Genomic DNA, 27626 nt, shown 5'->3' with positions numbered 1-27626 from the left:
GTGCGGCCGCGGCGCGCAGGCGCGCGGGGAGGCGCAGAAGAGTTTTGCTGGGGGAAGCTCTGGAGGGAGGTGGCGGCTCTGCTGGGCGGGCGGTGGCGATTCCACGTGCTCCTCGCGGCCGGTTGAAACCGTTGGCGGGCGCTGGCTGAGAGGTGAGGGGCGGTGGCCCAGAGGTCCGACCTAGGAGGCTGGGGCTCAGAGAGTGGGGAGGGGGACGCGCTGTGGCCGATGCCTGCGTTTCTACCGTTAGAGAGTCTCTCCTTTGGCTTATACGCATGGAAGGAGGAAATGCATTCAGGTCCCATTCGTACTCTGGGGAAGTGGAAGGAGTCCCGGATTTGGGATGACCAATTCCTCCCGGTTTTAAAATGGAAAGGTCCTCGTGCCGGGAACCCACAGAGGGGGTTGCCTGCAGGATGGTTGGTCACCGCTGGACTGGGCTGCAAGGCTTGCGGCATGTTGGGGATGAGGCGCTTGCCTTCTCTGAGTCTTGGGGAGCTGGATCCCAAAGGAGGAGGCCTTAGGGCATAGTGTTTGAGAGCCCGGGACTTAGGGCCAGAATAGCTGGGTGTGAAAACAGGTTTGCCACTAACTGGATGTGTGACCTGCTGCAGGTTACTGAACCACTTCGTGCCTGGTCTGTCAAAAGGGAATAATATAGAATCTAACTCAGAGGATTCTTGTGAGGATTACATGAGCCCAAAGGTGTTAACCGCCTATGATAGGGCTTGGCACATAGTAGATGCTCAATAAATGTCAGGATCTTCTGCAACCCCTGCCTCTGAAGAGAGATTAGGGGCATGAGGTGGGGTGTGAGTGAGTGCAAGGCTGCCTTTCCTGCAGAGGGCCCATCTGGGACTTATTCAAAGAGCTCCCCCAGCCTTCCCCACCAGTGCCTAGCATAGTGCCTGACAGGTAGGCTTGCACAGATAGTTATTACACCAGTGTTTAAACCCGTGCTGGTGATGTAGTGTGTGGGGAGGGTGTGAGACTGCAACTGGGAGGCAGAGAGACACGGCTCAGCTTCTCCCAGCCTCAGCTGGCTCATCTGTCCAGTGGAGATGGGTGTACCTGCCTCCTAGAGTTTTTGCAGAGCAAGGGAGAGGTCCTCCCTGAGTGCACATCCAGACCCTCATCACCCCACATTCAGAGGTTTAGGTGTGATGGTGGACAGTTTGTACTTGTCTGTCCTTCCCTTTCACCATACCCTTTGTTTCTTGGAATTCTCCCTCCTCCCCGCCACCCCCCAGGGGGCTCAGGACTGGTCTAGTTGACCTGATGGCATTGTTTCACAGATGGGAGAATTTAAGTTCTGAGGGTTGAGTGCTCAAGGTCACAGTGCTCACTGGGGGCTGTTGACAGCTTGGCCCCTCAGGTGGGCTGTTTCGGTGTGTGATGGTGGCAGTGGGGTTTGGGTCTGTGTGTATGCGAAGGAATGTTTTAAGAATAGTTTTTTTTTTTTAATGAACGATACAAAAATGTGTAGGGAAGAAGGTAAAAAATCATTCCAAATACAATCCCAGAACAAACCTGAGTTCATGTCATCAGGGAACAGGGTAGTAGCGTGGGCACCCATGGGGTGGGGAGCTATAGGAGACTAGAGAGAGTTTATGAAGATGGATGGGTAGACTGAGGGTCACATTTAAAGAAGCATGTGTTTGGAGGGGACTGGGAGCCATGTCATTGATGTGCAGATTAATAGATCACAAGAAATTATACCATTGGATAAGGATCCATCATTGACATCTGGTTATTTAACTTTCCACACAGTGCTCTACGATAGATAATAGACCCATTTTACAGATAAGCAGAATCTGCGAAGTTTAGGTACCTCAAGTTCATTTAGTTTTCACTTGGCAGATGTGGACTCCAGCTCAGATCCTCTGGCCCTGACTCCAGGCCCAGGTCAACAGAACTCGGCCACCGTCTTGGTAAGAGGAGACTGAGGTGCCTGGATTGCTTCACAAGTTCCCGGCCCCGTACTGGTGCTGTCTGTTGCCCATCAACTCAGCGCTACTGTCCAATACCCATCATACTCTGCTGTGACAAGGGTGGTCCCCTTGCCCAGTGTGGCCTGGCTTTAGGCTAAAGACTTAGGTTTCCTTTAAATGGACGGTCATGACATATAGGGCACCTGAACCCAGTAGACAGGTGTCCTAAAAGTCTTAATGCAGCATGTTTTTAGCTTTTCTCACCTCTGAGCTACAAATGTTACAAATTTACCAAAAACATCATTTGAAAGTTTAATTATTTAAATTTCTTCCACATTTATTTAGTCTTGTGAAGTTTGAATGAGTTGAGTCTTTTGTTTCAGGAGGTGCAGTGCTATCTTCAGTTAGAGGAGCTGAATTTTCACAGGGTGTCTTTTTGTAAGTTTGTAGCGTTTGCACTTCCGAAATTGTCAGCCCTGCACTCAGACTTGCCAGGCAGGCTGTGCAGTTAGGGTGGTTTTGAGCTTGCTGTTTTGCAGCCCCTCCCTCCTCTCCCCACACAGGCACACAGGCAAGTGTTTACTGCATAAAAGAAAGGGGTAAGCTCCTTACAGACCTTATCTCGTTAGCAAGCAGGTGGCCACACTGCCCCCATTGCTCATCAACTATAAAAATGCAGTGATGGCTCTAAAAATCCAGAGGCACTGTGAGACTGAGTTCTGGCTTTCTGTGCAAGCTACACATTCTACCTTTTTTTTTTTTTTAATTTTTATTTTTGGCTGTGTTGGGTCTTCGTTTCTGTGCGAGGGCTTTCTCTAGTTGCCGCAAACGGAAGCCACTCTTCATCGCGGTGCACGGGCCTCTCACTGTCACGGCCTCTCTTGTTGCGGAGCACAGGCTCCAGTCGCGCAGGCTCAGTAGTTGTGGCTCACGGGCCTAGTTGCTCCGCGGCATGTGGGATCTTCCCAAACCAGGGCTCGAACCCGTGTCCCCTGCGTTGGCAGGCAGATTCTCAACCACTGCGCCACCAGGGAAGCCCCACATTCTACCTTTTAAAGAATCGCAACAAATTTCTAAATGCGAACATATGCCACAAAAGACCAAATGAAAACATTTGGAGGAGTATTTTTCCGATGGACATGTGACCAAATTCTAATCCTCTCCTGAACTGATGTTTACACTGTGTATGGTTAATCCCCAGAGATAAAACGTGTTTTACACAGATATTCCGAGCATCTTTTTTGTCAACATCACTGGCTTCTTTGAGTTGATAAATTTTGTCTCCAGCGGTCATCTTCAGGCCTTTAATTCCTGACCTTCCACTGCAGCCGGCACCTCCCAGCTGGATCTCAAAGCCTGCCTGAGCCTCCTCCCCTCCCCTCTCCCCCTTGATTAAGATACAGAATAGACCTCAAAAATGAAGGTTGGAAAGCGCCAGTCCATAGCTTCAGTTTGAGAGGGTATTTTTTTTCATTGTTGAATCTCATTATGAAAGTACTTTTAAATTTTCCAGCAGATAATTTGGCTCATCGCAGCTGCTTCTACCTTGTGTGTACGATGACAGTCCGTTTCTTGGTGCTTAATTAATGGTTTACTCTCATTCTTAGACCAGAGTGCCGCTAGAGACTATTTATTTGACAGTGTGGTGTTGGCTTTTGTTCTGGCCTTGTTCTCTCCTCGTGAGGCAGGGTGACTGCTCCGTTGCCTGCCAGTAATCCGTCATCCTTCTGCGGGGTGCAGAATGCTGGCTTCGGGGGAATGGGTCATAGTCCAAGTGATGCCAGCCCCCCAGCACTTGTGACTGTTTCACACGTCTTTACCATAATCAGATGAGAAGATGGTCTTTGTTGGTGTGCATCCCAGAACAGTCAGGTTTGTTTTCCTCTGGATTCTCTGCTAGGCTGTAGCTGACCACATGTGACCCTGATGGTGAGCTGAGGAAGGGGTCCTGGGGTCAGGGACCCGCGTTTTGTGTGTAGCACATCAGGCAAACTGACATCGGACAGTGCTCCGTGGGGCAAGAGACCCCCAAGAGAGACCAGCTGGGCCTCTGTAAACCCTGGAGTTGCAGCCAGGATGTACATTTCCATTCAGGGTTGAATGGATGGGAATAGCCCTGATCCTTGCTTAGGTATGTCCTCTCCAGCAGTGACTCAGAACGTGGGAGTGGAGGAGAGACAGTGATTTCATGCATGAGAATTTTCCACGACCCAGGAGTCACTCATTTGTGCTGAAGGATTCTCAAATGAAGTCTTATCCTGAAACAAATTGTATCATTTTACTTGATCCTTACCTTCACCATGAGGAAGAAAGTGCTGGGTTAAACAATTGTTCTCAATATTTTTGCTGTGAAACTTATTTATAATGTAAAATGACAATACTCTTAGAATCTAGTGATAAAACATTATATAACCCTGGAAAGTTACTATGACTTCTGTCACACTTTTAGGTGAATTCGTGTTTTCTTGAGCACAATAGCATCTCCGTGAACTTTTAAAATGGTAGTTATGTGTAGGTGTGGACCCACTTAATCAGTGGGCAGTGCTCGGGACACTTGGGTTTGGGAACACCCTCCAGTAATGCAGCACCCAGCATTGGGACACCTGAATATGGTCCCATTTCTTTCTTACTGATCTGACAGGGAGCCACCCCTACTCCTGTCCATTAAAACTGAGAGGCACACCCTCATTTTTAACCTCTGGTGGGTACATAGTTATGCCTATATGAGTGCTTTCTGTGCTTATAGAAATTATTTTTAGGCCTCTCCTCCACTTTCTAAACCTCTCTCAGTTCCCCTTTTGCTGTGTTCGTATTGTATTTGGGGACTTGAAATAATTTGCAGCGCATACCTAGAGGCATTAGAGAGAAAGAGAACTCATGTATGCACTTTAAGTTATTGGGAAAGGTAGGATATTTCATTTAACGCCCCCCAAACTCTTCATCTCTAGAGACAGCCTGTGAAGCTTAAATCCTGGTTCTGCTACTGTGTGACCTTGGGCAAATTACTTAATCTCTCTGAGTCCCAATACCTCATGTAAATTGTGAACAGTAATAGTCCTTACCTCATAGGGTTGCTGTGAGGATTAAATAAGTTCATTAGCGTAAAGCTCTTAGAATAGAGCCCAGCACATGGTAAGCACTCAACAAATGTTAGCCATATTATTATTGTTGATTATAATTTTACTTATGTGGTGGTAGAGGTTTATGTAGATTGCGAATCAACTTTGATTCTGTTGTGTTGTTGTTTTCATGTGAAAAGCTAGCTGTCTGAATCATATATTTGGAAAAGAAGTTTCAGACTACAATGATAATTATCTTTTTTCCTTTTTGATTTTTTTTTAGGATAAGACTTAAAACCTGTCTTGGATAAAAAATATTTAATCATTTAGCTAAAAATGGTATTTTTTACATGCAATGCATGTGGTGAATCAGTGAAGAAAGTACAAGTAGAAAAGCATGTGGCTCTTTGCAGAAACTGTGAATGTCTTTCCTGCATTGACTGTGGTAAAGACTTCTGGTAAGTTCCACAGAATTCAGGTAGATCCATAGTAAAGGTCCAGACCAGTTATGGAACCCCTGGTCCCACAAAGCAGTAAAAAAAAAAAAAAAAAAAAAGAATAAGCAAGAGGCAAATTTGAGGAAAGAAATTAAGAAAGAAATTAAAAGTACCTTACAAGACCATTTGCCTTTTAAGGGTGATTTAAAGAGAAGACTCAGGGAAAGGGAATTATGGGTTCGGTCATAATCTGATCAGTCTGTGACACTTGCTGTTGTGTCCTTGGCACCGTTACCAGACCCAGGGAGGTGACCACGTGGAGTAAGGTTTCAGGGGTGTGGTGTGCTGATCACAGTGAAGAAATGGATTTATAGACCGGAAAATGAATTTATTAATTCACAGTGGAGGAGCTATCTGGGAGAAGAGGCTCGGCCCTCCCTAGAAAATCGGCGGTGATGGTGGCAGTGAAGGTCCTGGCCCCCCATGTGTCAGGTGCTTCCACTGAGGGGGTCTCTGGAAAGGGGAAGACTGAGGGGAGGGGGCAGGACGGATCTTGCTCGTCCACTGTTTCTTCGGGAGGGTCATTTGCAGTTGGCCAACCTCAGCCTCGTACTGATTCCCTTCAGCTTCAGAGGGTTCAGGTAAAAAGGTCATTTTTGGTGCATCTGCCCTAATGGCCTCTATGGCATTTGGGGGATATTTGCTGACAGTTCCTTTTAATTTCTTTCTAAAGCAGTGATATTTAAAACAAGAAAAAAAAAAAGTTTGGAAACTGCTAAAGTCTTCGTTCATACCTAATCCTAGGAGGAAGGATATATAGAACAGGTGAAAATTGGGTTGTTTCTCCTTAGGGGACTTTGCCCTCAACCTTTTCCCAACGTTTCCTTGAGGACCCTATAGAGCTTCAGAAAGATCGTTTGAGACAGAATCGAGTTTCCTTTTTTTCCAAGACTCCGAGATCTTTTTTGTGACCGATACCACCATTTTACACCACCTTTTAACTTAGTCTACAACTGATTATTGATTGCCTACTATATTACCAGGAAGTCCTACAGGTTTTGTAATTTAAGATAAAGCCACCCTGTTGCAGAGAATTCTTTTCTTTTTTATTTAGTATATATTCACGTATGACTAAAAAAAAAATTGCTGCCTATCAATTTGATTTTAAGACATTTGTATATAAAAATGGGTGGAAAGTTTGGTGGTGGGTTTTGAACAGTTGGGAAGAAGGAAAATGTGATGTGACCAGGAGGTTACCAGCATAGTAAATGAAAGAGGTGGGGTGGCCGTGCAGAACACAGATGTGAATGTAAGTGTGGACGGCAGAAGGCTGGGGCAGCGTGCTAGCTTTAGACAGAGACTCCGATTTGAGAAACAATCTAACGGTGGAACTTTCTCATTTTAAGGGGTGACGACTATAAAAACCACGTGAAATGCATAAGCGAAGATCAGAAGTATGGTGGCAAAGGGTATGAAGGTAAAACCCACAAAGGTGATGTTAAACAGCAGGCATGGATTCAGGTAAGGTCTTTCTTTTTTTCTTTTTTTTACTATTATTTTACTTGGACTGTTTCTCTCTTTTTTCTTTAAGACTTCAACTGTTTTTTTTTTTTAATTTATTTTTATTTTTATTTATTTTGGGCTGCATTGGGTCTTTGTTGCTGCACGCGGGCTTTCTCTAGTTGCGGAGAGCGGGGGCTACTCTTCATTGCGGTACGCGGGCTTCTCATTGCCGTGGCTTCTCTTGTTGCAGAGCATGGGCTCTAGGCGCACGGGCTCAGTAGTTGTGGCGCATGGGCTTAGTTGCTCTGTGGCATGTGGGATCTTCCCGGACCAGGGCTCGAACCCGTGTCCCCTGCATTGGCAGGTGGATTCTTAACCACTGCGCCACCAGGGAAGCCCTGTAAGATCTTTCTAATTCATCAAGAAGCTTCATGTGACATCTTCTACTTTCTTGGGACACCTAAGAAACCGAGAATAAATGTATCATCCGTGCAGGCAAGATCCAGAAACGTCTTAGGGTAGAGCTCTTTATTTCTCTTTCAGTGCAATTGCAGTGTATTTTGTCTTTAATCTACACGTTTTGCAGATTTCTTGCAAAAATATTTCCAAATTCTCACTGACTTTCCCTTGGCTACGAAACCAAACGGAAGCTTTCTAATCTGTATCTGCATCTAGTGATGATGCAACTTTTATAACTCAAACTATGTTAAGCTGTGATGTCTGTCATCAGAGTCGGGCAAAACAGAGACATTTTCATAAATGTGAGGAATTTTCTACTTCTAAAATAAAATGAAAACATACATTATAAAAGTGGCAAAAGCAACGAAATCCCTAATTTACTGAGGTATAACTTCCAGTTTGTTATTCACCATTTACAGAATAGTAGCAGGAGGAAAGATTCAGAAAGGAAGGTAGGAGAATGAAAAGACAAATGTCATCTGTGTGGAAACTCTGTATTTTCCTGGAAATCAAATAAATAGTTACTCTCTTTGATGACAGAGTTTAAATGTGAATTTTCTGGTATTGACCAGCTTACTGAGTTAGAAAACTCCTGGGAGGGAAAATCGGTTCACAGAGGACTAACAAAGTCTGCCAGTGCAGGTTGAGAAGCTAGTGAGACCCCTTGTCTTAACTGAGATATTTGGACTGGCCGCCGTCAGCCACACTTTGGGGCCCTATGTCTGCTCTCCCTGAGCACCAGATGGCATTCCTAGGCCCCTGAGCTGGAGGTGCCTGGTGTGTGAGTTCTGTGCCTGTTGACATCACATCTTGAATGAAATCCTCTAGAGCAGAGGTCAGCAAACTACAGCCCACAGGTCAGATCCGGCCCACCGCCTCTTTGTAAAGTTTTATTGGCACCCAGCCATACGCATTGGTTTACACATTGTCTATGGTTGCTTTAGTGCTACAAGGACTGCACTGAGTAGTTAGGACAGAAACTGAATGGTCTGCAAAGCCTCAAATCTTTTCAGAAAAGGTTTGCCCACCCTTGTTCTAAACTGTCAGGCTTCAGCAGCCGTGCCACTGTATTAGAGATCCGAGGACTTTGTTCCAGATTCTGTCCTGGTGCATCAGTCCGCTCCCCATCTGAGTCCTCTCTAGCTCCCTAGCTGGCGTCATTAGCAGACACCTAAGACCGAATGTGGTCTGCTCCGAGAGTGCACGGGTCCTGCTGCGACCTGTCCAACAGACATGGATTTGAGTATTTATTCTTTTCCTTAAATCCTTAAACCCTCCAGTTTTAAAGATTGAATTTTGGAATCCCATCAGTGTTAATGTTCACCGAGCATCCTTCCAGATGTCTCTGTGCTTATACACTGAGAGTGGATAGTGGGTCAGGGAGAAATACCCTATTTGGCATGGATCACAGTGTTTTCCTCCAAACTTGGTCTCCGGTGCGCTTCTCGTCTGGTTCCGCACACGGCTCTGGCCAGTGCTGAGCTAGCCTGACTTCTTCCTTGTTCATGCTTTCTTGATTTGTTTTTCTGCCTGGGTGCCTTATCCTCTTTGTATCCTATGTCAGTTTTTTTCTGGTCTGTTTATATGTAGCTGCAGTTCTTCCCTAATGCAGGGACCCTTTCCTGCACTATATTTGTTTAGCTGCATTATTTGTCTTTATTTGTTGGTTCATAAGTGACCATCTTTCTTATGTGTTGCCATCTCCCTAACTTTAATAATTACCTTTTTCCTCTGCCTTCACGGTGATTGCCATAAGCCCTTTCTCTAGATCACTTAATTATTTTTCATCTCTGTTCTTGCTATGTCATGTTTGTTTGTTAGATTTATTCCCTAGTCCCTAGAATATCCATTTTTGTCTTATTCTTTTGATCACTTTTGGTTTTTTTATATTTTTTTCTTTGTTTTTAAAAATTGTGATAGATTATACATGACATATAGTTTACCATTTTAAAGTATATACAACTAAGTACATCCACAATGTTGTGCAACCATCACCACCATCTATCTCCAGAACTTTTTCATTTTTTGATAGGGATTACATTTGAATCTGTAGCTCTCTTTGGGTAGTACTGACATCTTAATAATATTGTCTTCAATTCATGGACATGGGATATCTTTCCATTTATTTGTATCTTTAATTTCTCTCAGCAGTGTTTTGTAGTTTTCAGTATATGTATTTCACCCCCTTGGTTGGTTAAGTTTGTTCCTAAGTATTTTATTCTTTTTGATGGTATTATAAATGGAATTGTTTTCTTAATTTCTTTTTCAATTTGTTTACTGTTAGTGTATATAAATGCAACTTGATTTCTGAGTGTTGATTTTGTATCCTGTAACTGCTGAACTTGTTAATTGGTCCTGAAGATTCTTTTTGTGGAATCTTTTGTGTTTGCACCATATAAGACTATGTTATCTGCGAACAGAGATTATTTTACTTCTTCCTTTCCAATGTAGATGCTTTTTATTTCTTGCCTAATCGCTCTGGACTTTCAGTACTATGTTGAATTTGTAAGCATAGACATTAATACAAAATCTGTACGTGAAGTGTGAACCCTCTAGTTTGACTTTCATGAAACTCATCGGTCAATTATTTATTGTTTTTGTTGTATCTTCCTTTTTTGTAGAAAATTAATGAATTAATAAAAAGACCCAGTGTCGGCCCCAAAGTGAGGGAACTTTTAGGGCAAATTAGTGGTTTTGACAACGTTCCCAGGAAAAGGGCGAAATTTCAGGTATGTATTTGATATGACTTCCTTGAATGGAAGGGCTATGGGCCTATTGGTGACAGCTTATGTATACCTGTCAAAATATGGGATAAGTGGGTTTTTTTCTTTTTTTTTTCCATACAGAATTGGATGAAGAACAGTTTAAAAGTTCATAATGAATCCATCCTGGAACAGGTGTGGAATATCTTTTCTGAAGCTTCCAGCAATGTAAGTCAGATCTCACTCTAGACTTGTAGTGTGGCAAAAATGATTGGTAATAATGAAATGGGAATGTCTTATTTTTGGAGGTCAGGACAGCCTTCTTTTTCAGAGAGCCTCTCTGTGCCTTCATTAATGGGAAGGAATAAACAGTGCACTGCAGAGAAGATTTCCTTATTGTGCAGAGAAAGGTATTTAATCCCAATGTTTGATAATGGTACCAGTTAACATGAATTGATCCGCTTAGAAATCAGGCAGTGGGAAGTGTTAGAAAGAACGGGACCTTTGGGTTTCTGACAGATCTGGTTTGAATCCCTGCTGTGCTGTTTGCCAAGCGTTTGATCTTGAGCATGTTATTTAACCTCTCTGAGCCTAAGTTTCCTTATCTTAAATAAAAGTGGGTATTTATACTCAGTACTTACCTGATGTGTGTCAGGCCGCAAACAAAAAATAGAAAATATCTCAGGTGTGATAATGCCACCAAGAAAAATAAACAGGGTGAGGACAGAGAGGGTGACTAGGTATTCTTTTAGGTGTGGGGTGAGGGGTCACAGAAGGCAAATGAGGGTATACAGGCATCCCAGATCATGCCCAGCAGGTAGGGGGCACTTGGTAAGTGCTGGTCTCCTTCCTTCTGCTGGTCGGAGAAGTCGTTGGAGTGAATGAGTCAACCACCTTCAGTCAAAATGGTTTGATCAGAGAGGCCCCAGATGTGGAATATACATGCAGAGTCTTACTTTGATATCTTGTAGGCACATTCTTGGTTACATTGTTAAACATTTTTTTCATTAATTCAGTTGCACTTAGCTCCTACTTGGGGCTTAAGTCCCATCTGGAGACACATTGTTAGTGTTTCAAAAAAACAGTGGCATCTGTCTGGTCTTTTATTCTAGTCACCTTGTCAGCAATTGATTTGCTTTTTTATGTAGAGAGAATAGTTTTGGCCACAAATTGGGATAAAAATGAAACTTTCTCTTGGCAGTATATCTAGCGTTTGTCTCTAAACATACAAACTAGGCCTTTGAAACCTTAATACCAATCATTTAATTGGCATTTATGTGGCACCTGCTTTTTAAAGGTTATTTACATTTTAACTAAGAATCAAAAGTTTAAAATTACTTAGTTTAACTCCAGAGCTCAAAAAAAGAAGTGTTTTCCACTTTCCTTTTTAAAGCCATGAACATACTAAGAATTAAATAAAATAACCAGCAAGCAGCTCGTGGTAAACTCTGAGCTCTGTAAAATGAGGCTTGTTATTGCACTGCCTTTGTACGGTAAATGTCCCAGCACGTGCCTAGAGATTGTGGTGCAAACAGTTCCGAGGCCCCGGAGGTGTTGGGCTGGAGGCTTTATATTCTTCTCAGCTGCAACACTCTCTGTACCCTGGTGCGCATCGCACCTGGTCACTGTGGACGCAGCCATCCTCTGGCCCAAGTCCTGCCCTCCAGAGCTGTATTCTAGTGGGGGAGACAGACAGCTGAGTATAAGGGTTGCTGCTATGGTGTCAGGTGGTGATATGGGCCAGGAAGCAATGGGAGGCAGGAGACGGGGCAGAGAGTAAAGGAGGGCGCTCTGTCAGGAGAGAGTCGGTGAAGTCGTCCCTGAGGTGACCACGTTGGAGGAGAGCCTGGAATGAAGTAGGAAGTAGATGGGGAGTGAATTTGTTCACTCATTTATTGAGTAGCTGCTGGGCGGATGAATGTGTGTTTCCCTCTCTCCTTCCCTCCCTCCTTCCTTTCCTTGCTCTCTCCCCTCCCTCTCTCCACCTTCTCCCAGCAGCTGGGGGATTGGTTTGGAAGTGGAGGCGAGGCAGCGCCTGGAGACTTAGCTGAACGGGTCAGTCTCGGGGCTGCGGCGCTCAGACCCTGGTGTGATCATGCTCGCTACACACTGTACCCTAGGAGGGAGCTTGTAGGACAGGGTGTCCCTCTTCCTCCTGAGATCCTTTCTGAACTCATCCCCTGCCTCCCCCGCATGTACATGGACGACTTGACTTCTCTGAACTGCTGCTGAGAACACTCCAACTATTTAGTTTAATCTTTAGTATTAATATCTTAAATGCTACTCTGAGCCGGGGGCTGGGCATTAAGGGTCACCTGAGGCGGGAGCTCAGTAGAGTTCTCGTTTGTCAGTGAAAGCCAGGCCTTCATTTGGTCCAGCTTGGGGGCAGCATTCCCCCCTTGTGACCTCGCCTCTCAAAGGAGGAGGACTGCGGTGACTTGTGCCAGTCACCTGGCCGGTAACTAACAGGGATGGAACGTGGGCCCTGGCCTCAGACTGTCCACCACACCTGCAGCAGCCCCAGAGCCGCCAGCACTGACCTTGGCCCTGCCCCTCCAGATGCATCAGGGCTCCCCGAGCAGTTCAGTGAATTGCTCCACATCCTCTCTCGAGAAAGGGCAGGCCTAGAGACTGCAGCATATTTATAGTCAGAGGACAGCAGGCAGTGGGGCTGGCTTTGCTGAAGTCATTTTTAAAAACAATCTGTGTGCTGGTTTGAATAAGGTGGTGCAGTAAATGGGAAGTTTATCTTATTCCAGCTCACATTTCCATGGCTCCTTACTCGCCACTTTATACTCTGTCCAGGTGTCCCTGACTGTCCGCTAAGGGTAACCATCAATCTAAACACTGATGATGATAACAGCACCTCTGCCTAGTACTCAGTAGTTTACAGAACTCTTCCCGTACATCTGGCTGCTTTATTGAGCGTCGCTTTTCTCATTTTATTCGTACATGAACTGTATCAGGTAGATATCACTAGCTTTCTTTTCACAGATGAGGAAGTAGGTTTGGAGCAGATAAATAACTTGCCCTGAGTTACCTGGTTAGTAATGAACAGAGCTGGAACTTAAACCCAGATCTGCAGATGCATAAATCTGGTGGTTTCTGCCACACCTACATGCTCGTCTTCTACCTAAAAGACAAATAGCGAGCCAGAATTAAAGGTCTGGCTTTTACGTGACATACGGATTCTTCACTTTTCCAGTGGAATGAAAATGTTAAGTGCAGAGAGGAATGTGGGCTGGGGGTAGTTTTTTCCATTTTTGTGTATTTACTGCTACATGTTAACTGTTTTTTTGGGGGGGGGTCACAGTTATAAAATGGTAAATAATAACAATTTCCTTAGAAGAATTTATTCAGTAGATACATGAGATGATATGTGTCTGGAATGAGTATTTATGTGTTTCTTGGTTTTGCTTAATAATAAGGAACCAGTCAGTAAGGGGCAAGATCAGCAGCCGCTGGAGCAAGTGGCCAAACCATGTGCAGAGAACAACGCCAAGGTCGCGTCCTCCAAAGCAAATGACAGCATGGAAGAGCCAGCAGAGACGAAGAAGAATAAGAGAGAAAGGAAGGAAGAACGGCAGAAGAAGAGAAAAAAGGAAAAGAAAGAACAAAAATTAGAAAACCACCAAGAGAATTCAAAGAGTCAGAAGCCTAAGAAGCGCAAAGCAGGACAGGAGGCCGAGCAGGAGGCTGCAGGGAAGAAGAGCCAGAGGAAGAGGAGCAAGGCTGAGCGCACCCAGGACGGGGCGGTGGACGGAGGCGCGGAGCGGGAAGGGGAGACAAAAACCAGTCTAGGGAAAAGAAAGCGGAAGCATTCGGAAGGTTTGTGGCTAGCTTATACTCCAGGGTTTGTTTTTTGTTTTGTTTTTTTTATAAATTTATTTATTTTTGTTCATCTTTGGCTGCGTTGGGTCTTCGTTGCTGCGCGCCGGCTTTCTCTAGTTGCGGCGAGCGGGGGCTCCTCTTCGTTGTGGTGCACGAGCTTCTCATTGTGGTGGCTTCCCTTTTTGCGGAGCACGGGCTGTAGGTGCTCGGGCTTCAGCAGTTGTGGCTCACAGGCTCTAGAGCGCAGGCTCAGTAGTTGTGGCGCACGGGCTTAGTTGCTCCGCGGCATGTGGCATCTTCCCAGACCAGGGCTCGAACCTGTGTCCCCTGCTTTGGCAGGTGGATTCTTAATCACTGCGCCACCAGGGAAGCCCCCCCAGGGTTTGTTAAATACTTTTTAAGCTGTGAGTTTGGGATATCTAAAATCTGTTAGACCTTGCCTTTTGAACCACGTAAGGCAGAGAGCATAAGGTTTGGGATCAGGGTGTCCTGGGCTTAGTCTGGGCAGGTGCCATCACCTCGCAACTGCCCATTTTGTCATCTGCCTTGGAGGAGAAACCCCACGGGGCTGGGGTGCTTGGGGAATGAGCAGGGTGATGGATGTGATGGGCCTGGCCACGTAGGCCTCTCATTAAATGGTAGCTGCTAGTATAAATGTGAAATATTTTTTTAAATCTTTCTAATTACTTAGTTGAAGCAGATTCTAAGAAGAAAAAGATTAAGCTCCCGGGACATTCTGAGAACGGAGAACCGGAAAACCATGAGGCTCCTGCAAAAGGTATGGCTGCCATCATTTGGAAGCTCTGCCCTCTTTAGGCTGGGGGAGGAGGAGGAGAGCTGGGCCCGTCTGATGGTCATGCCCTCCAGAGGCACGTGGAAGAACTTGAAGCAAAATCCGCTCTCTAGGGTGTGACTGCTAAGTAATGAGGGAGAGCTGTGTGAGTTGGTCTTACAGGGTCTGTCCAGCTTTAAGGATAGAATGTAAAGCTGTCTGGATTGGAAGCATGTGTTATCTTTGGAGCTTAAAATAAACCCTGGTTCTGAGGCCCTGTTCGCTCTCCCTGCTTCCTTGTCCCTGCCTCTCATCCTCTCCGAGAAGTACCCTGAGGTCCAGCCGGCCTTGGCTGTTCCTCCTCCCGTCTCTGAGTCTGTCCCTGCTGTCCCCGCGCTCGGAGCCCCACGGCCACCCCGTCCCTCAGCCAGAGTGCGCAGTTGTCAGCTCCAAGGTTCCTCTTAAATGCTGCCCCCTCCGCAGAGCTGTTCCCACTGCTCAGGCCTAGAGCACTCCCTAGGGTCCTGCCAGTCAAGGACAGGCCTGAGGACCCGATGGGAATCGAGACTTTATTCACAGAACTTCAGTAACTGCCCAAGTTGGGTTAGATTTCTTAGCTTGTAACTTTATGTGAAGCTTTTCTTTCTTTTTTTTTTTTTTTAAGTTAAATTTTCAGTTTTGATATAATTGTAGATTCACGTCCAGTTGTAAGAAATAATACAGACTTACGGATCCTTCTGTAGCCTTTACCCCATTTCCTCCGAGGCTGATACCTCACACATCTGTAGGACATAACTCCACTGGGCTGTTGACCTGGTACAGTCAAGAGACAAACGTTCCCATCCCCACGAGGACCCTCCTGCTGTCCTCTTACAGCCACACCCACTTTCCTCTCTCCCCACCCCCTCCTTTACCCCAGAGGTCAACACTGTCCGTTTACCTCCATTTACCTCTCCGTTTACCTCTCCATTTCTATAATTTTATAGTTTCAGAATGTGACATAAATGGCATCATTTAGTATGTAACCTTTTGAGATTGGCTCTTTCCACTCAGCATTATTCTCAGGAGATTCATCCAGGTTGCCGCACATCTCAATAATCCATTCCTCTTCATTGTGAGCAGTGGTCTGGTGTGAATGTACCACAATTTGGTTATCCATTCATCTGTTTACAGACATCTAGGTTATTTCCAGTTCAGAGTTATTATGAATAAAGTTCATGTACAGTTTTTCCTGTGGACATGTGTCATGTTTTCTGGAATAAATGTTCAGGAGTGCAATGGCTGTATAGTACAGTAGTTGCATGTTTAGTTTTTTAAGAAACTGCCAGCTTCCTCAAGAGTGGCTGTACCATTTAATATTCCCACCAGCAATGTGTGAGGGGTCCAGTTTCCCCACACCCTGGCCAACATTTGGTGTTACTATTTTTTATTTTAGCCATTTTAATGGGTATGTAGTAATAGCTCATAGTGGTTTTAATTTGTATATCCCTAATGACGTTGAATATCTTTTCATGTACTTATTTGCCATTTGTCTATCTCTTCATTAAATTGTCTGTTCTTGTTCTTTGCCCATTTTCTAATTGGATTGTTTTTTTTTTTTTTTAACTGTTGAGATTTGAGAGTTCTTTATATATTCTAAATACTAGTCCTTTGTGAGATATGTGGTTTGCAAGTTTTTTTTCGGTCTGTAGCTTGTCTTTTTATCCTCTTAACAGTATCTTTTTGTAGAGCAGAAGTTTTTGATTTTGATGAAGCCTCATTTATCAGTTTTTCCTTTAAGAGATGATACTTTTGATGTCATCTAAGAACTCTCTTTGCCAGCCCTAAATGCCAAAGACTTTTTTTCTGTTTTTTCCAAAATGTCTTACAGTTTTAGATTTTACACCCAAGTCCATGATCCATTTTGAGTTAATTTTTATGAGGTATGAGACTTGGTTCAAGGTTCATTTCTTTGCTCATCAGTGTCCAGTTGGTCCACACCATTTGTTGAAAAGGCTGTCTTTTCCCTCAGTGAATTGCTTTTGCACCCTTGTCAAATATCCATTGGGCATATTTGTGTAGTTCTGTTCTGGGTTCTGTTTCATTGGTTTGTGTAGCCGTCCCTCCACCACACATTCTTTTTTTTTTTTTAATATTTATTTATTTATATATTTTTGGCTGTGTTGGGTCTTCGTTGCTGTGTGTGGACTTTCTCTAGTTGGGGCAAGCGGGGACTACTCTTCGTTGCGGTGTGCAGGCTTCTCATTGCGTGGCTTCTCTTGTTGCAGAGCACGGGCTCTAGGCACGCGGGCTTCAGTAGTTGTGGCACGTGGGCTCAGTAGTTGTGGCTCACGGGCTCTAGAGTGCAGGCTCAGTAGTTATGGTGCACGGGCTTAGTTGCTCCGCGGCATGTGGATCTTCCTGGACCAAGGATTGAACCTGTATCCCCTGCATTGGCAGGCAGATTCTTATCCACTGCGCCACCAGGGGAACCCCACCACACATTCTTGACTAGAGTAGTTATATCCAAAGTTTTGAAATTGGGTAGGCTTATTCCTCTCGCTTTATTCTTTTTCAAAATTTGAAGATTTAGAATAATCTTACCTATATCTGCAAAAAATCTTGCTGTGATTTATGTAGGAATTGCATTATACCTGTATATCAATCTGGGGATAATTGATCACTTTACTGTGTTGAGTCTTCTACGCCATGAACATAGCATGTCTTTCTGTGTATTTAAATCTTTGATTTCTTTCATTAGCATTATGTATCTTCAGCCTACATGTCTTCATCTTCCCAGAAGCAGAGGTTCCGTAGATGAGTCCTAACCTGCTGACGGTACTTATTTGTGGCTGTCCTCTCTGGTTCAAGGTTCAGCTCCTTTTGCTCATCTTTGCCTTGCTTACTGTGCTTAGACAGCCCCTTGATCTTAGTGGATCCTTAGTAAATCTTAAGTTCATTATATACAAGTCCTATCTTTTTATAGGAATTTATAGGATGGTGGTACTTAATGATACTTAGTTAACCTGCTCGCTCTAAGAATGAGTTCTGTGGATGGTAGTCAGCGCTCCTAGGCCACTGTGATTGGACGGGTCAGGTGTCTGCAGCACGGTACTGTGGCATCCTGTCCGTTCTGGGCTTCTTCATTCCTGGGTAGCAGCAAATAGATGGTGCAGAAATGGTTTCTTAACCCTTTTGGTAGTACAACAAAATACAGTGTTTTACATGTAATTCTCTATATCGTAGGTAAATTCAACTGGAAGGGAACTATTAAAGCAGTTCTGAAACGGGCCCCAGACAACGAAATAACAATCAAAAAGCTAAGGAAAAAGGTATGAAGTATGAACCAGGTATATATAAGCTGGGGAGAATCAGTTCTTTATTTTAAAATGTACAGTTTTGTTCTGTTTTTCTAAATCTGAAATGCTGTAGTGTGTATGTGTGTGTCTCAGTGACTTTCAAGTTGCTCCTTTTAGCCCCTCAGGGCTTGTGGGGAAGGGATGGAGCCAAACCCCATCCACACTTCCTCAGCCAGAACAGTGCCTACATTAAATATGAAAATTACTGCTCTAGATATGTTGCTATCTTTTGATTATTGCAGAACAATGTTTTTTTCTCATTGTAACTTTTTATCAGTGTCTGAAACATGCAGCCAAGTGCTCACACGTGTACAGCCACATGAATTGCCACGAGCAGGACACCCTTGTGTAACCAGCACCTGGGTTCTTTCATTTGTCACTGTCGGCCTTATTGTGGGTCAGAGGAAGAACATTGTAGGTCAATTTTCAGGACAAATACACCCATTTGACAGTTGTTTTTCTTTGTGAAGGTTTTAGCTCAGTATTATGCAGTGACAAATGAACATCACAAATCTGAAGAGGAACTCCTGGTCATCTTTAACAAGAAAATCAGCAAGAACCCCACCTTGAAATTATTAAAGGACAAGGTCAAGCTTTTAAAATGAACATTTTTATATTTAAAAATCGAATCCATTCCATTGATCTCTTCCTTTCACAACTGTTTGTAAAACATGTAATGAATTATAACAACTCAAATTTTGCTTTCCAAAGCTGTATTTTTAAGTTAAAAAAATATATTTTTGGTAGAACTTATATGAGAAAATAAAATATATTCTTGTCCCAAGTTCTAAATTTGTTGTAGTGAAAATATTTTTAAATGTGACAGGTCAAAAAATAACTTGGTCAGACTAGGAAGCAGTTGTTTTAACTACATCACTTCTACACATTTTCAATTAGAGGGTTTTGTGGGTTAGTTTTTTGCGTGGTTTAAATGTACATGTGAATTGTAGTATTTCATCCAGGAACAGTCGAAACAGTCTTTTGTGTGTCATAATCCTTGCCCAGCCAGAAGTTCTGCTCTTTAGAGGGGGTTTCTCTGTAACAGTTTGGCCCATCCGCTCTGGCCCAGTCCATCTTCGGCCAAAGATGGCAGATTTGTCGGTGACTAGATTTTGGGGTGTGGCCTGTGACCAGGTATAGGGAACCAGCTCGTTTGAAACTGAATCCATTATTCGGTGCTCCAGTTGGATTGACATGCTTTCAGAACTGGTCCTCTAAATCTTAGTTTATTGTGCAGGAGGAGAGCCAGGCCACTCTTTGATATTTGAGTAGGTTTTGCCCACAAGTCCCTTCACAGCTGGTGTGTGTGGTAAGAATCACCCCTTTAACCAGTGTTAACTATCATCGTTAATACCTCTTACTACAGGTGAAAGCAAGAATGGGGCATGGAACAAGTGTTAAAAGGATTGGTGGGGGGGGATTAACAGGAGCAGGGGGGCAACAGGGCAGACAGAGATACGCTGTGAGCCTCTGAGTCCCAGATGAGCCAGCTTTCCTCCCAGACTTGCACTGTGTTCTGTTCTGATTTGGGGATGTGCTGCTGTGTCATGGCGGGACTCAGTGGCACTGTGTCAGGAGCAGTGAGGACCCAGGCTTTAGAATCAGGCCTGGAGTCAGGCCCTGGCTTGGTCCCTTCATAGGTAACTGCTCTGAACCTCACTCTTTTCATCTGGACAGTGGAACAGTAAAGGTGCCTCTTGGCTTGTGAGTGAAGGGACTAATTTGTGTAAAGCTCACAACACCATACCTAAGCCCAGAGACACCCATTCAGTGGTTGCCATGACTACTGTTAGCAGGAACAGTTTCTGAGCCACGAGAGGCTTTAGACGTTTTGGAAGCAAGGGGGAAAAAGTGGGAAAGTGAAGCTTGACTCAGAACACATAGTTCGGGACAAAGCCGAGCCCTGAGTCCAGTCCAGGACGTCCCTGTCGCAGCTCTCCAGGGAGCTGAAGCAAGCACCGTCATCCTCCGGGGATGGGGGTGGGGCTACAGCACCACTCCCTGTGGGTGCTACAAGCACCACAGTATTTCAGGATTTGTGTTGGTTTTTATTTTTCCGTCAGTTTTACTGTCATGCGTTTAAGGCTGTTCCAGAATGCTAGCAGAACATTGGGCTGGAGGAGGTAGCCACTCAGCTCCCTTGAGCTCTGCGAGGACGAAGCAAGGCCAGCAGGTGGCGATTCTGATGGTCAGTGTCATGGGCAGGTCCCTTCTTTGGAAACTGCAGTTGGTGGCAGGAACGGCTCGCCATGCCTGTAGTTGTCCCATGGCTCTGGCTGCAAAGCACAATCTACAGATCCTTCCCAAGGTCTTAGCACAGAGACCACCCTTTGGTTTTGGCAATTGCCTGCCTGACTTGAACTCAAACACAGATGAGACTGGAACTCTGGGGAATTTGGAACCAATCTAATGACATTTGTTTTGGGCTTTACAGCTTCATTTTGTCTAAGTTGAGTGTAAGATTGAATTAATTCTACCATGTTCCGCCTGTCCCTATGCTGGTCTGATGGGTCTGGCACTTGGGTTTCCCCAAACCTGCCAGGCATGCATTTTGACACACTTAAAAAAAATTTTTTTTGGACACCTTCCTTTCTGGCATTCCTGGTATTTGTCAACTGTGTGCACTGGCCATTTTCTGTGATGCTGTTTACAAATAGGATTTGGGAGAAGATGGGCTGTATTCTTCTGCCCACCAAAAGATTAAGATGTATTGTCGGCTGGGGTCCTCCTTTATGTCAGACACACAAGGCATTTTGCAGTCTGATGAGGAAACTGAGGCTCAGAACAGTGAAAGGGAGGCCAAGCAGGAGTGAACCCAGGGCTGCCCTTTCTTCTGATTGGCTGTGACAGTCAGACTTGTGCTGATGCAGAAGTCTAAATATTCAAGCAGCTGAAGGCAGGGGGCATTTAGGTGGAGAGAGTTTAAAAATTGCAAAACCACTCAAGTTCCCCCAGGTTAATCTTGCTCCAGGCAGGTACGAGTGGTTTGTTACCTCAGTGTGAAGTAAGAAAAAAGAGGCTTTCAAAGACCCTGTTCTTAGTTCTCTGTTTAAACCCACCTCACAGGGTGGTTATAAGAATAAACTAATAAAAGTCAAGGTTAATCGCATTGTAACAGGTCTGCAAATTTTTATGAATATCCTTAAAAAGTTATTGTATTATCCTTCTAAACATGTCATTTTTCTTTCAGGGTTAAACCTTGAGCTGACTAGGTCCTATTAAAACAATTTACTTTGATAGTATTGGGTTGGCCAAAAAGTTCGTTCGGGTCTTTCCATAACATCTTACCCTGAACAGACTTGTTGGCCAACCCACTATCAAAGCAGCCTGAATTTCCTCTCTTTTCCGAAATAGATTTCTAGGAGTTGGAGAGAAAAAGAAAAAGAAGAAGCAATCTTTGGTATAGATTGTTTTCTTTTAGATAGCACTTTTGCAGTTGAATAAGGAAAGTTTTAAGAAATCAGTAGTTTTATTCAGTTCAACTCCATTGGTGAAAACATGTATAGTTCTTTATTCCACCACTGAAAACTGATCCTCCTAGGTGTTTTTTTGTTTGATTTGTGTGTGTGTGTGTGTGTGTGTGTGTGTGTGTGTGTGTGTGTGTGTGTGTGGTGCCCCCTGCCCTGTCTCGGTGATAAAACTGGACTCCAGCATAAAGTAGATAATTGTATATTGTTGACTTTTACCTGGATATAGAACCATGACACCATAGCACTCTTAAGATTATAACTCCTTCCTTGTGGAAGGAAATTAGAGATCAGTTATACTCAGATAAGAGAAAAGGCATTTTATATGTACTTACCAGTACTTTGTGGTTACTGGAACTCAGCATACATTCAGCCTTTATCCCTTCTTCTAATTAAGCTTTCAAGATGGCTAGAATAGGCCTTCTAAGTTTCTTTTCTCCTTGGCCAAGGAGAGTGTATTGTATTTCTCATTTCCTAGGTACAGCAGTGTTACTTTATGTTGATTCCTAAATGACACATGGGCAGGAGGTGGGTTGTGTAGTTAATCCTCATTCTGTCTCAAGTAAGCTGGATTTTGGCAGAAGAGTTGGTACACGTGAGAACCTCGCCCCTTTCAGGTTCGGAAGAGGAATCATTGATCATAAGCATGCAGTGGGATTTCACAATGAAGGAGGTTCTGTTGGGAAGTTGTGTGCACTGATTTTTGCCTTTCCTCACAAACATATGTTTGGACCTGAATCCTCTAGTACCCTTACTTAGAGCCTGCAGTTCTGCTCTAAGCCCTCTTGTTGTTGAAACCATTCTAAATCACAGGGACTAATGAGATAATTCCAGAGTGCCCACCCTGGGCCAGGCTCTGCCCTGTCTTCAGGGAGAGGGGAACAGACAACCTCAAGGCAAGCACAGTAAGAAGTCCTGCAGATGAACCAGTTGTAAGGTACACCCAGCGGGGGAGGGAGTCATTCCGCCTAGGGTGGGGATGGAGGCCGTTAGGTTATTACTGGCCCTCTGGATTGAGTGACAGGTATTTACTAACTCCTTGCGGTCTCGGGTCATCTTTCTCTTACTCCTGCCACCTCACTGTAAGGAGGACCCTGTGAGGCTTTCCCGGAAGAGATCCCCACCCACGTCCTCCACCTGCCTTTTGTCTTAGAAAAACTTTTGTCAAAGAATAAATTTAATCAGAGAAGTGAGAAAATGCAGAAAGAAAGGAAAACAGGCAGGACAAAATAATCATACTTTAGCCATTAAACAAAGTCAGGGACCTTTAAACAAAGTCAAGTTCTTCCTCAAGGACTGTAGATAATATTCTGAGCCATGTCCTTTGAGCTGTTTTGCAGACTAAAACTCTCACCAGGTGGAAGAAATTAACTGTATGCTGCCCACAAGCCACGTAGACCCCAAACCTGTTGGAACCTGAAAGTTGATGATGCTGATTCCTGATTACTTCACTACCAACCAATCAGAAGAATGTCCATGAGCTGATCATGCGCTGCTCCTTGAACACTGAAAGACTCCTCACTACACCTCCAGTGGGGAACACACAGTTTTGAGGGTGTTAGCCTGCCGTGGCCCCCTTTGCCTGGCAAAGCAATAAAGCTATTCTTTTCTACTTCACCCAAAACCGTGGCTGCGTTTCTATTTGTCACTGGTGAACAGAGGCCGAATTTCGGCAGCATCACCTACTTTCACCCTGACTCTCATTCCCACCCACAAGGGAGGCAGTGGGAGATGGTAAATGCTAAACAGGGCTCCATGTGCCAGAATGAGACTTGACATTGAATCTGACTTCATCTTATTAGCCAAGGGCAGGTTACGTAGCCTCCCTGAACCTCAGGGGTTTTGTCTATTATACTGCCTTCCTAGGGTAGACAGAGTGAAATTAGAATATTGTACACGAGGTGTCCGGCACATAGTAAGTATCTGATAATATTTCATCTTCCAGTGTGTGAAGTCTGCCCAGACTGCGCTGTCTACCATGGATTGTCTGAGGCACTGGCCCCAGGGAGAGGCCACTTCCTCTAGATACCTTGCTTTTTTCCAGCACACGGCTTTCCAAGGTACTGGACTGTTAAAGCAAAAAGAACCACAGTGGCCAAACCGGGCAGTAAGGCAGCATGTTTTAATGTAGAAATCCACTTTAATTCTGAAGTAATACTCTAGTTTACAGTTATATATAATCATTTTTCAAGATACAGATACAGCCATAAGACTGTCACACAAACCTGTATTTTTGATAAAAGCTTTCTATTGAAGTCTATACATACAGAAACATAAAAACCTGCATATGGACAGCTCAAAGAATTTCACAGAGTGCACACACTTAAATGCCGTTACTACCCAAATCAAAGAAATAGACTATTTAGCCAAAGGGTGAGCATATCCTTACTTCTGTCAGCATGGATTGATTTAGCCTGGTTTTGAATTTTATGTAAATGGAATCATAGGGCATGTACCCTTTGGTGTCTGGCTTCTTTCACTTAAGATTCCATGAGAGGGCTTCCCTGGTGGCGCAGTGGTTAAGAATCCACCTGCTAATGCAGGGGACACGGGTTCGAGCCCTGGCCCGGGAAGATCCCACCTGCCACGGAGCAACTAAGCCCCTGCGCCACAACTACTGAGCCTGCGCTCTAGAGCCCGCAAGCCACAGCTACTGAGCCCGCGCGCCTAGAGCCCGTGCTGTGCACAAGACAAGCCACGACAATGAGAAACCCGCGCACCACAACGAAGAGCAGCCCCCGCTCGCCACAACTAGAGAAAGCCCACGCACAGCAAGGAAGACCCAACACGGCCAATAAATAAATAAATAAATATATTTTAAAAAAAAAAGATTCCATGAGATTCATCCATGTTGCTTTGTAACAGGAGTTTATGCTGTCTTTATTGCTGTACAGTATTTCTCCATTCTACTGTCAATGAGATGTTCAGCTTTTCCTGTGGGGTGGGGGCGGGGGAGGGCAGCTGAATGTCTAAGGAAGTCAACATCTACACATACACTGGTACATACACTTTCTCATTTCTGCTGAGTGCCTGCCTTGGAGTGGAATTGCTGAGTCATCAGGTGGATTTCAGCTGTAATAGATACAGCCAAACTGTTTTCCAGGGTGCTTTTCCCAGTTTACATTGCCACCCTCAGTATGTGAGGGGATATGTGTTTATTTTGCCCCAAAATGCGCTGAAATTGAATATTTCTCAAATTTCTATCTCTGTATCCAGCTCCTCTAAATAGCTGTTAAATTCAATGCTGTCAAGTATAATCCCTGGGGGTTACCACTAGATTATAAAACTGGAAAATATCATCTCCAAGTTTTCAGATTTCAGTCTCGCATGATGTTAAAAATAGATCAGAATAGCAATTTCCCTCAGCTTAAAAAATGACAACCACTTAGATACTCTACGACTGTCCTTTTAGATTTTAGATTTTTCAACTTGCAATTTGGGGCTGAACCTTCCTTCTGTCTGTCTTGGTTACAGACAATGAGGATTTCGGAGAAACCATTGTATGCCCTGGTGAAAAAGAGAAGTTTCTTTGTTTTAGAGGTCAAAGGCTAATGTAGCTTTTTTTCTTCTGGGATCCAGGGAAGCTTTAATTTATTCCCTTTGATATAAGTGATTAAACTGCCCTTTTAGTAGCTTAAATTGTAATTGCTGAGTAAATACATGTGTTTGTCAGAGTTGAAAGGTCAGACATCGCTGGGAAGGTCAGGCCATTGTTTGGCCACAGAGCCAGTATTGTGAGCTGCTGAAATATGACCTGTGCTGCTGTACCTTCCTGGTGACCTCAGGCCAACTTCTGTGGGAGGCCTGTGGTCATCCATATATTAGATTTCTCCATTTTAGATCAAAGGTAGGTAAAAGACTCAGTCCTACTGGGTAGTTTGAACACCGTTGCTCTTGGGATCTGGCATCAAGTTTACATCGGGATACTAATTGTAAGGCAATATGATGGCTCTGCTCCAACCAATTTTATCCTGAACAGAGAGGTATTTTACAGCTAAAATTGAAACGGCAATCTCTCAGTTTTAGAAAAAGTTTAAGGTAATAGAATTTTCTCAACTTTAAAGTGTCCCTGCATAAAATTTCTTAAGCTTCTTGGCCCTTGTCACCACTTGATTCTAGTTTAGATGCTGTGAAAGCTGGCATAAACTTTTATAGCACTTGGTTATATTTTGCTTAATTTATCCATATTTCATGATTTCCCCCAAAAGTGTTTGGTGCTCTACTGTTTGAGGATGTTTGAGAATAGTGGGTCTGGAAGGAGAGGCGGTGGTTCCAAAGCATTGTCGTGGTGGCAGGTACTGCGTGTAGGTCCCTAATACCCATCTTCCAGTTTCATCCAGCCTGATGCTGGGTTTCATGGTGTGGCCGCCCTTCCCTTGCAGCCAGTTCTGCTCTCCGTTGCCAGTCTTTTTTTTTTTTTTTTTTTAAGTTGATTTACAATATCGTGTTAGTTTCAGGTGTACAGTACAGTGATTCAGTTTTATATGTATATATATGTTAATAACCTGTATATATAGGTTATATATAGGTTATTACAAAATATTGAGTATAGTTCCATGTGCTATACAGTAGGTCCTTGTTGGTTATCTATTTTATATCTAGTAGTGTGTATATGTTAATCCCAATCTCCTAATTTATCCCTCCCCCACCCCCCTCTCCGTTGCCAGGCTGGTGTTTTCTCCCCCTTGTTCAGTTTCCTTAACCTGAGGGCCTGCAGGTTCCTCAGGAGTTGTGGCCGTGCTGGTGGAGGTGATGCCCAAGGGGAGGTCACAGAGCCCAGCTGACCCTCTGTGATCAGGATTTGCCCACCAATACGACCTTGAAACACCTTGATTTTCCTAAGGTTGGCAGGGGGGTCTCCCTATGGATTCTGTTTAATATATGTATGTTTGCATATTTACTTTAGTGATTTTCAGTTCATCTAGGTGAGTGAAGTGGGTCTTTTAGGGAATGACATGAAGATTCTTACTGATACAAAAGCAGTCTCCAGCTAGCATTCTGTACTGTTGTCTGGCATGTCCCAAGCCCTCAAGCTAATAACAGCAGATAGATTGTATCTGACCTATCAACTCCAGTTAATTGGGGGTGGCTTTCTGGTGTTCTTGAGGACTTTGAGGCCTTATCCCTCTCTTAGGAAGGGGAAGAAATGCTTTTTTCTATTAGCAATGCCTGCCATGGGTTGGGTAGGAAAGGGGCAACCAGGTCACCACATGTTGCCTTCTGGGTTTCTAACAGGATGAGGGAGTCTGGCACCAGGGAGCCAGCATTCGGCAAGAATGAGCCCTCCCGGGCACTCTGACTTTTCCACACCTTCTGTTCTGAGAAGCTCTGAGTCATTAGCACGGCAGCTCAGTGCTTAGGCTGGGAGCCTAAACCTCCATGGGTTCAAATCCCAGCTCCACTTTGCTAGCTGTGAGCCTTGGCAGAGACCTCTACACTCTAGGAAACTAGGTATTTACTCAGCAATTACAATTAAACTGCCAAACGGGTAGTTCAGTCACTTACACTCAAACCTCGTTTGATTGTAATTTGCAGACACTTGCACTTTTTACAAATTGAAGGTTTGTGGCAACCCTGCATCAAGCAAGTCTATCGGTGCCATTCTTCCAAGAGCATTTGCTCACTTTGTGTCACTGTGTCACATTTTGGTAATTCTCGCCATAGTTCAAACTTTTTCATTATTATTATATTTGTTATTGTGATTGGTGATCTTTCATGTTAGTATTGTAATTTTTTGTCTTGCATTTTAAAATTCAGGTAAATACATTGCTTTTTCTAGACATAATGCTATTGCACACTTAATAGACTACAGCATAGTGTAAACATAACTTTTAGATGCACCAGGAAACCAGAGAATTCATGTGACTCGCTTTATTTATTTATTTTTTAAAACAATAGAAATGCATTCTCCCACAGTTCTGGAGGCTAGAAGTTCAAAATTAAAGTGATGGCAGGGCGGAGCTCTCTCTGAAGCCTGTGGAGGAGAATCCATTCTTCCCTCCTGGCTTCTGGTGGCTGGTTGGCAATCCTGGCGCTCCTCCGAGCTCCTCTGCACTCCTCAGCTCACAGTGTATGCAGCACTTCAGTCTCTGCCTTTCCTGGTCACAGGGCATTGTCCCCTTGCCTC

At 44.1% G+C, this 27626-nt stretch overlaps 1 protein-coding gene across 2 annotated transcripts; it reads left to right on the top strand.

The window, feature by feature from the left end:
- Positions 1-3: 3 nt before the first annotated feature.
- Positions 4-18817, top strand: LYAR (Ly1 antibody reactive). Of its 2 annotated transcripts, XM_007190958.3 has the most exons (10): positions 12-152; positions 1861-1931; positions 5274-5448; positions 6834-6948; positions 10011-10118; positions 10236-10319; positions 13520-13919; positions 14614-14700; positions 17920-18005; positions 18503-18817. In XM_007190958.3, the coding sequence occupies exons 3-10, from the start codon at positions 5327-5329 to the stop codon at positions 18635-18637; spliced, it is 1137 nt and encodes a 378-aa protein (XP_007191020.1). In that variant the 5' UTR covers positions 12-152; positions 1861-1931; positions 5274-5326; the 3' UTR covers positions 18638-18817. The 2 variants fall into 2 exon arrangements, with proteins under 2 accessions (XP_007191019.1, XP_007191020.1); XM_007190957.3 differs by lacking the exon at positions 1861-1931 and having other exon boundaries at positions 4-152.
- Positions 18818-27626: the final 8809 nt, after the last annotated feature.

This window comes from Balaenoptera acutorostrata, chromosome 5 (assembly GCF_949987535.1).
Source record: "Balaenoptera acutorostrata chromosome 5, mBalAcu1.1, whole genome shotgun sequence".
NCBI lineage: Eukaryota > Metazoa > Chordata > Mammalia > Artiodactyla > Balaenopteridae > Balaenoptera > Balaenoptera acutorostrata.
Note: the sequence above shows the minus strand (reverse complement) of the source record. Positions and strands in the feature narration are given on the sequence as shown.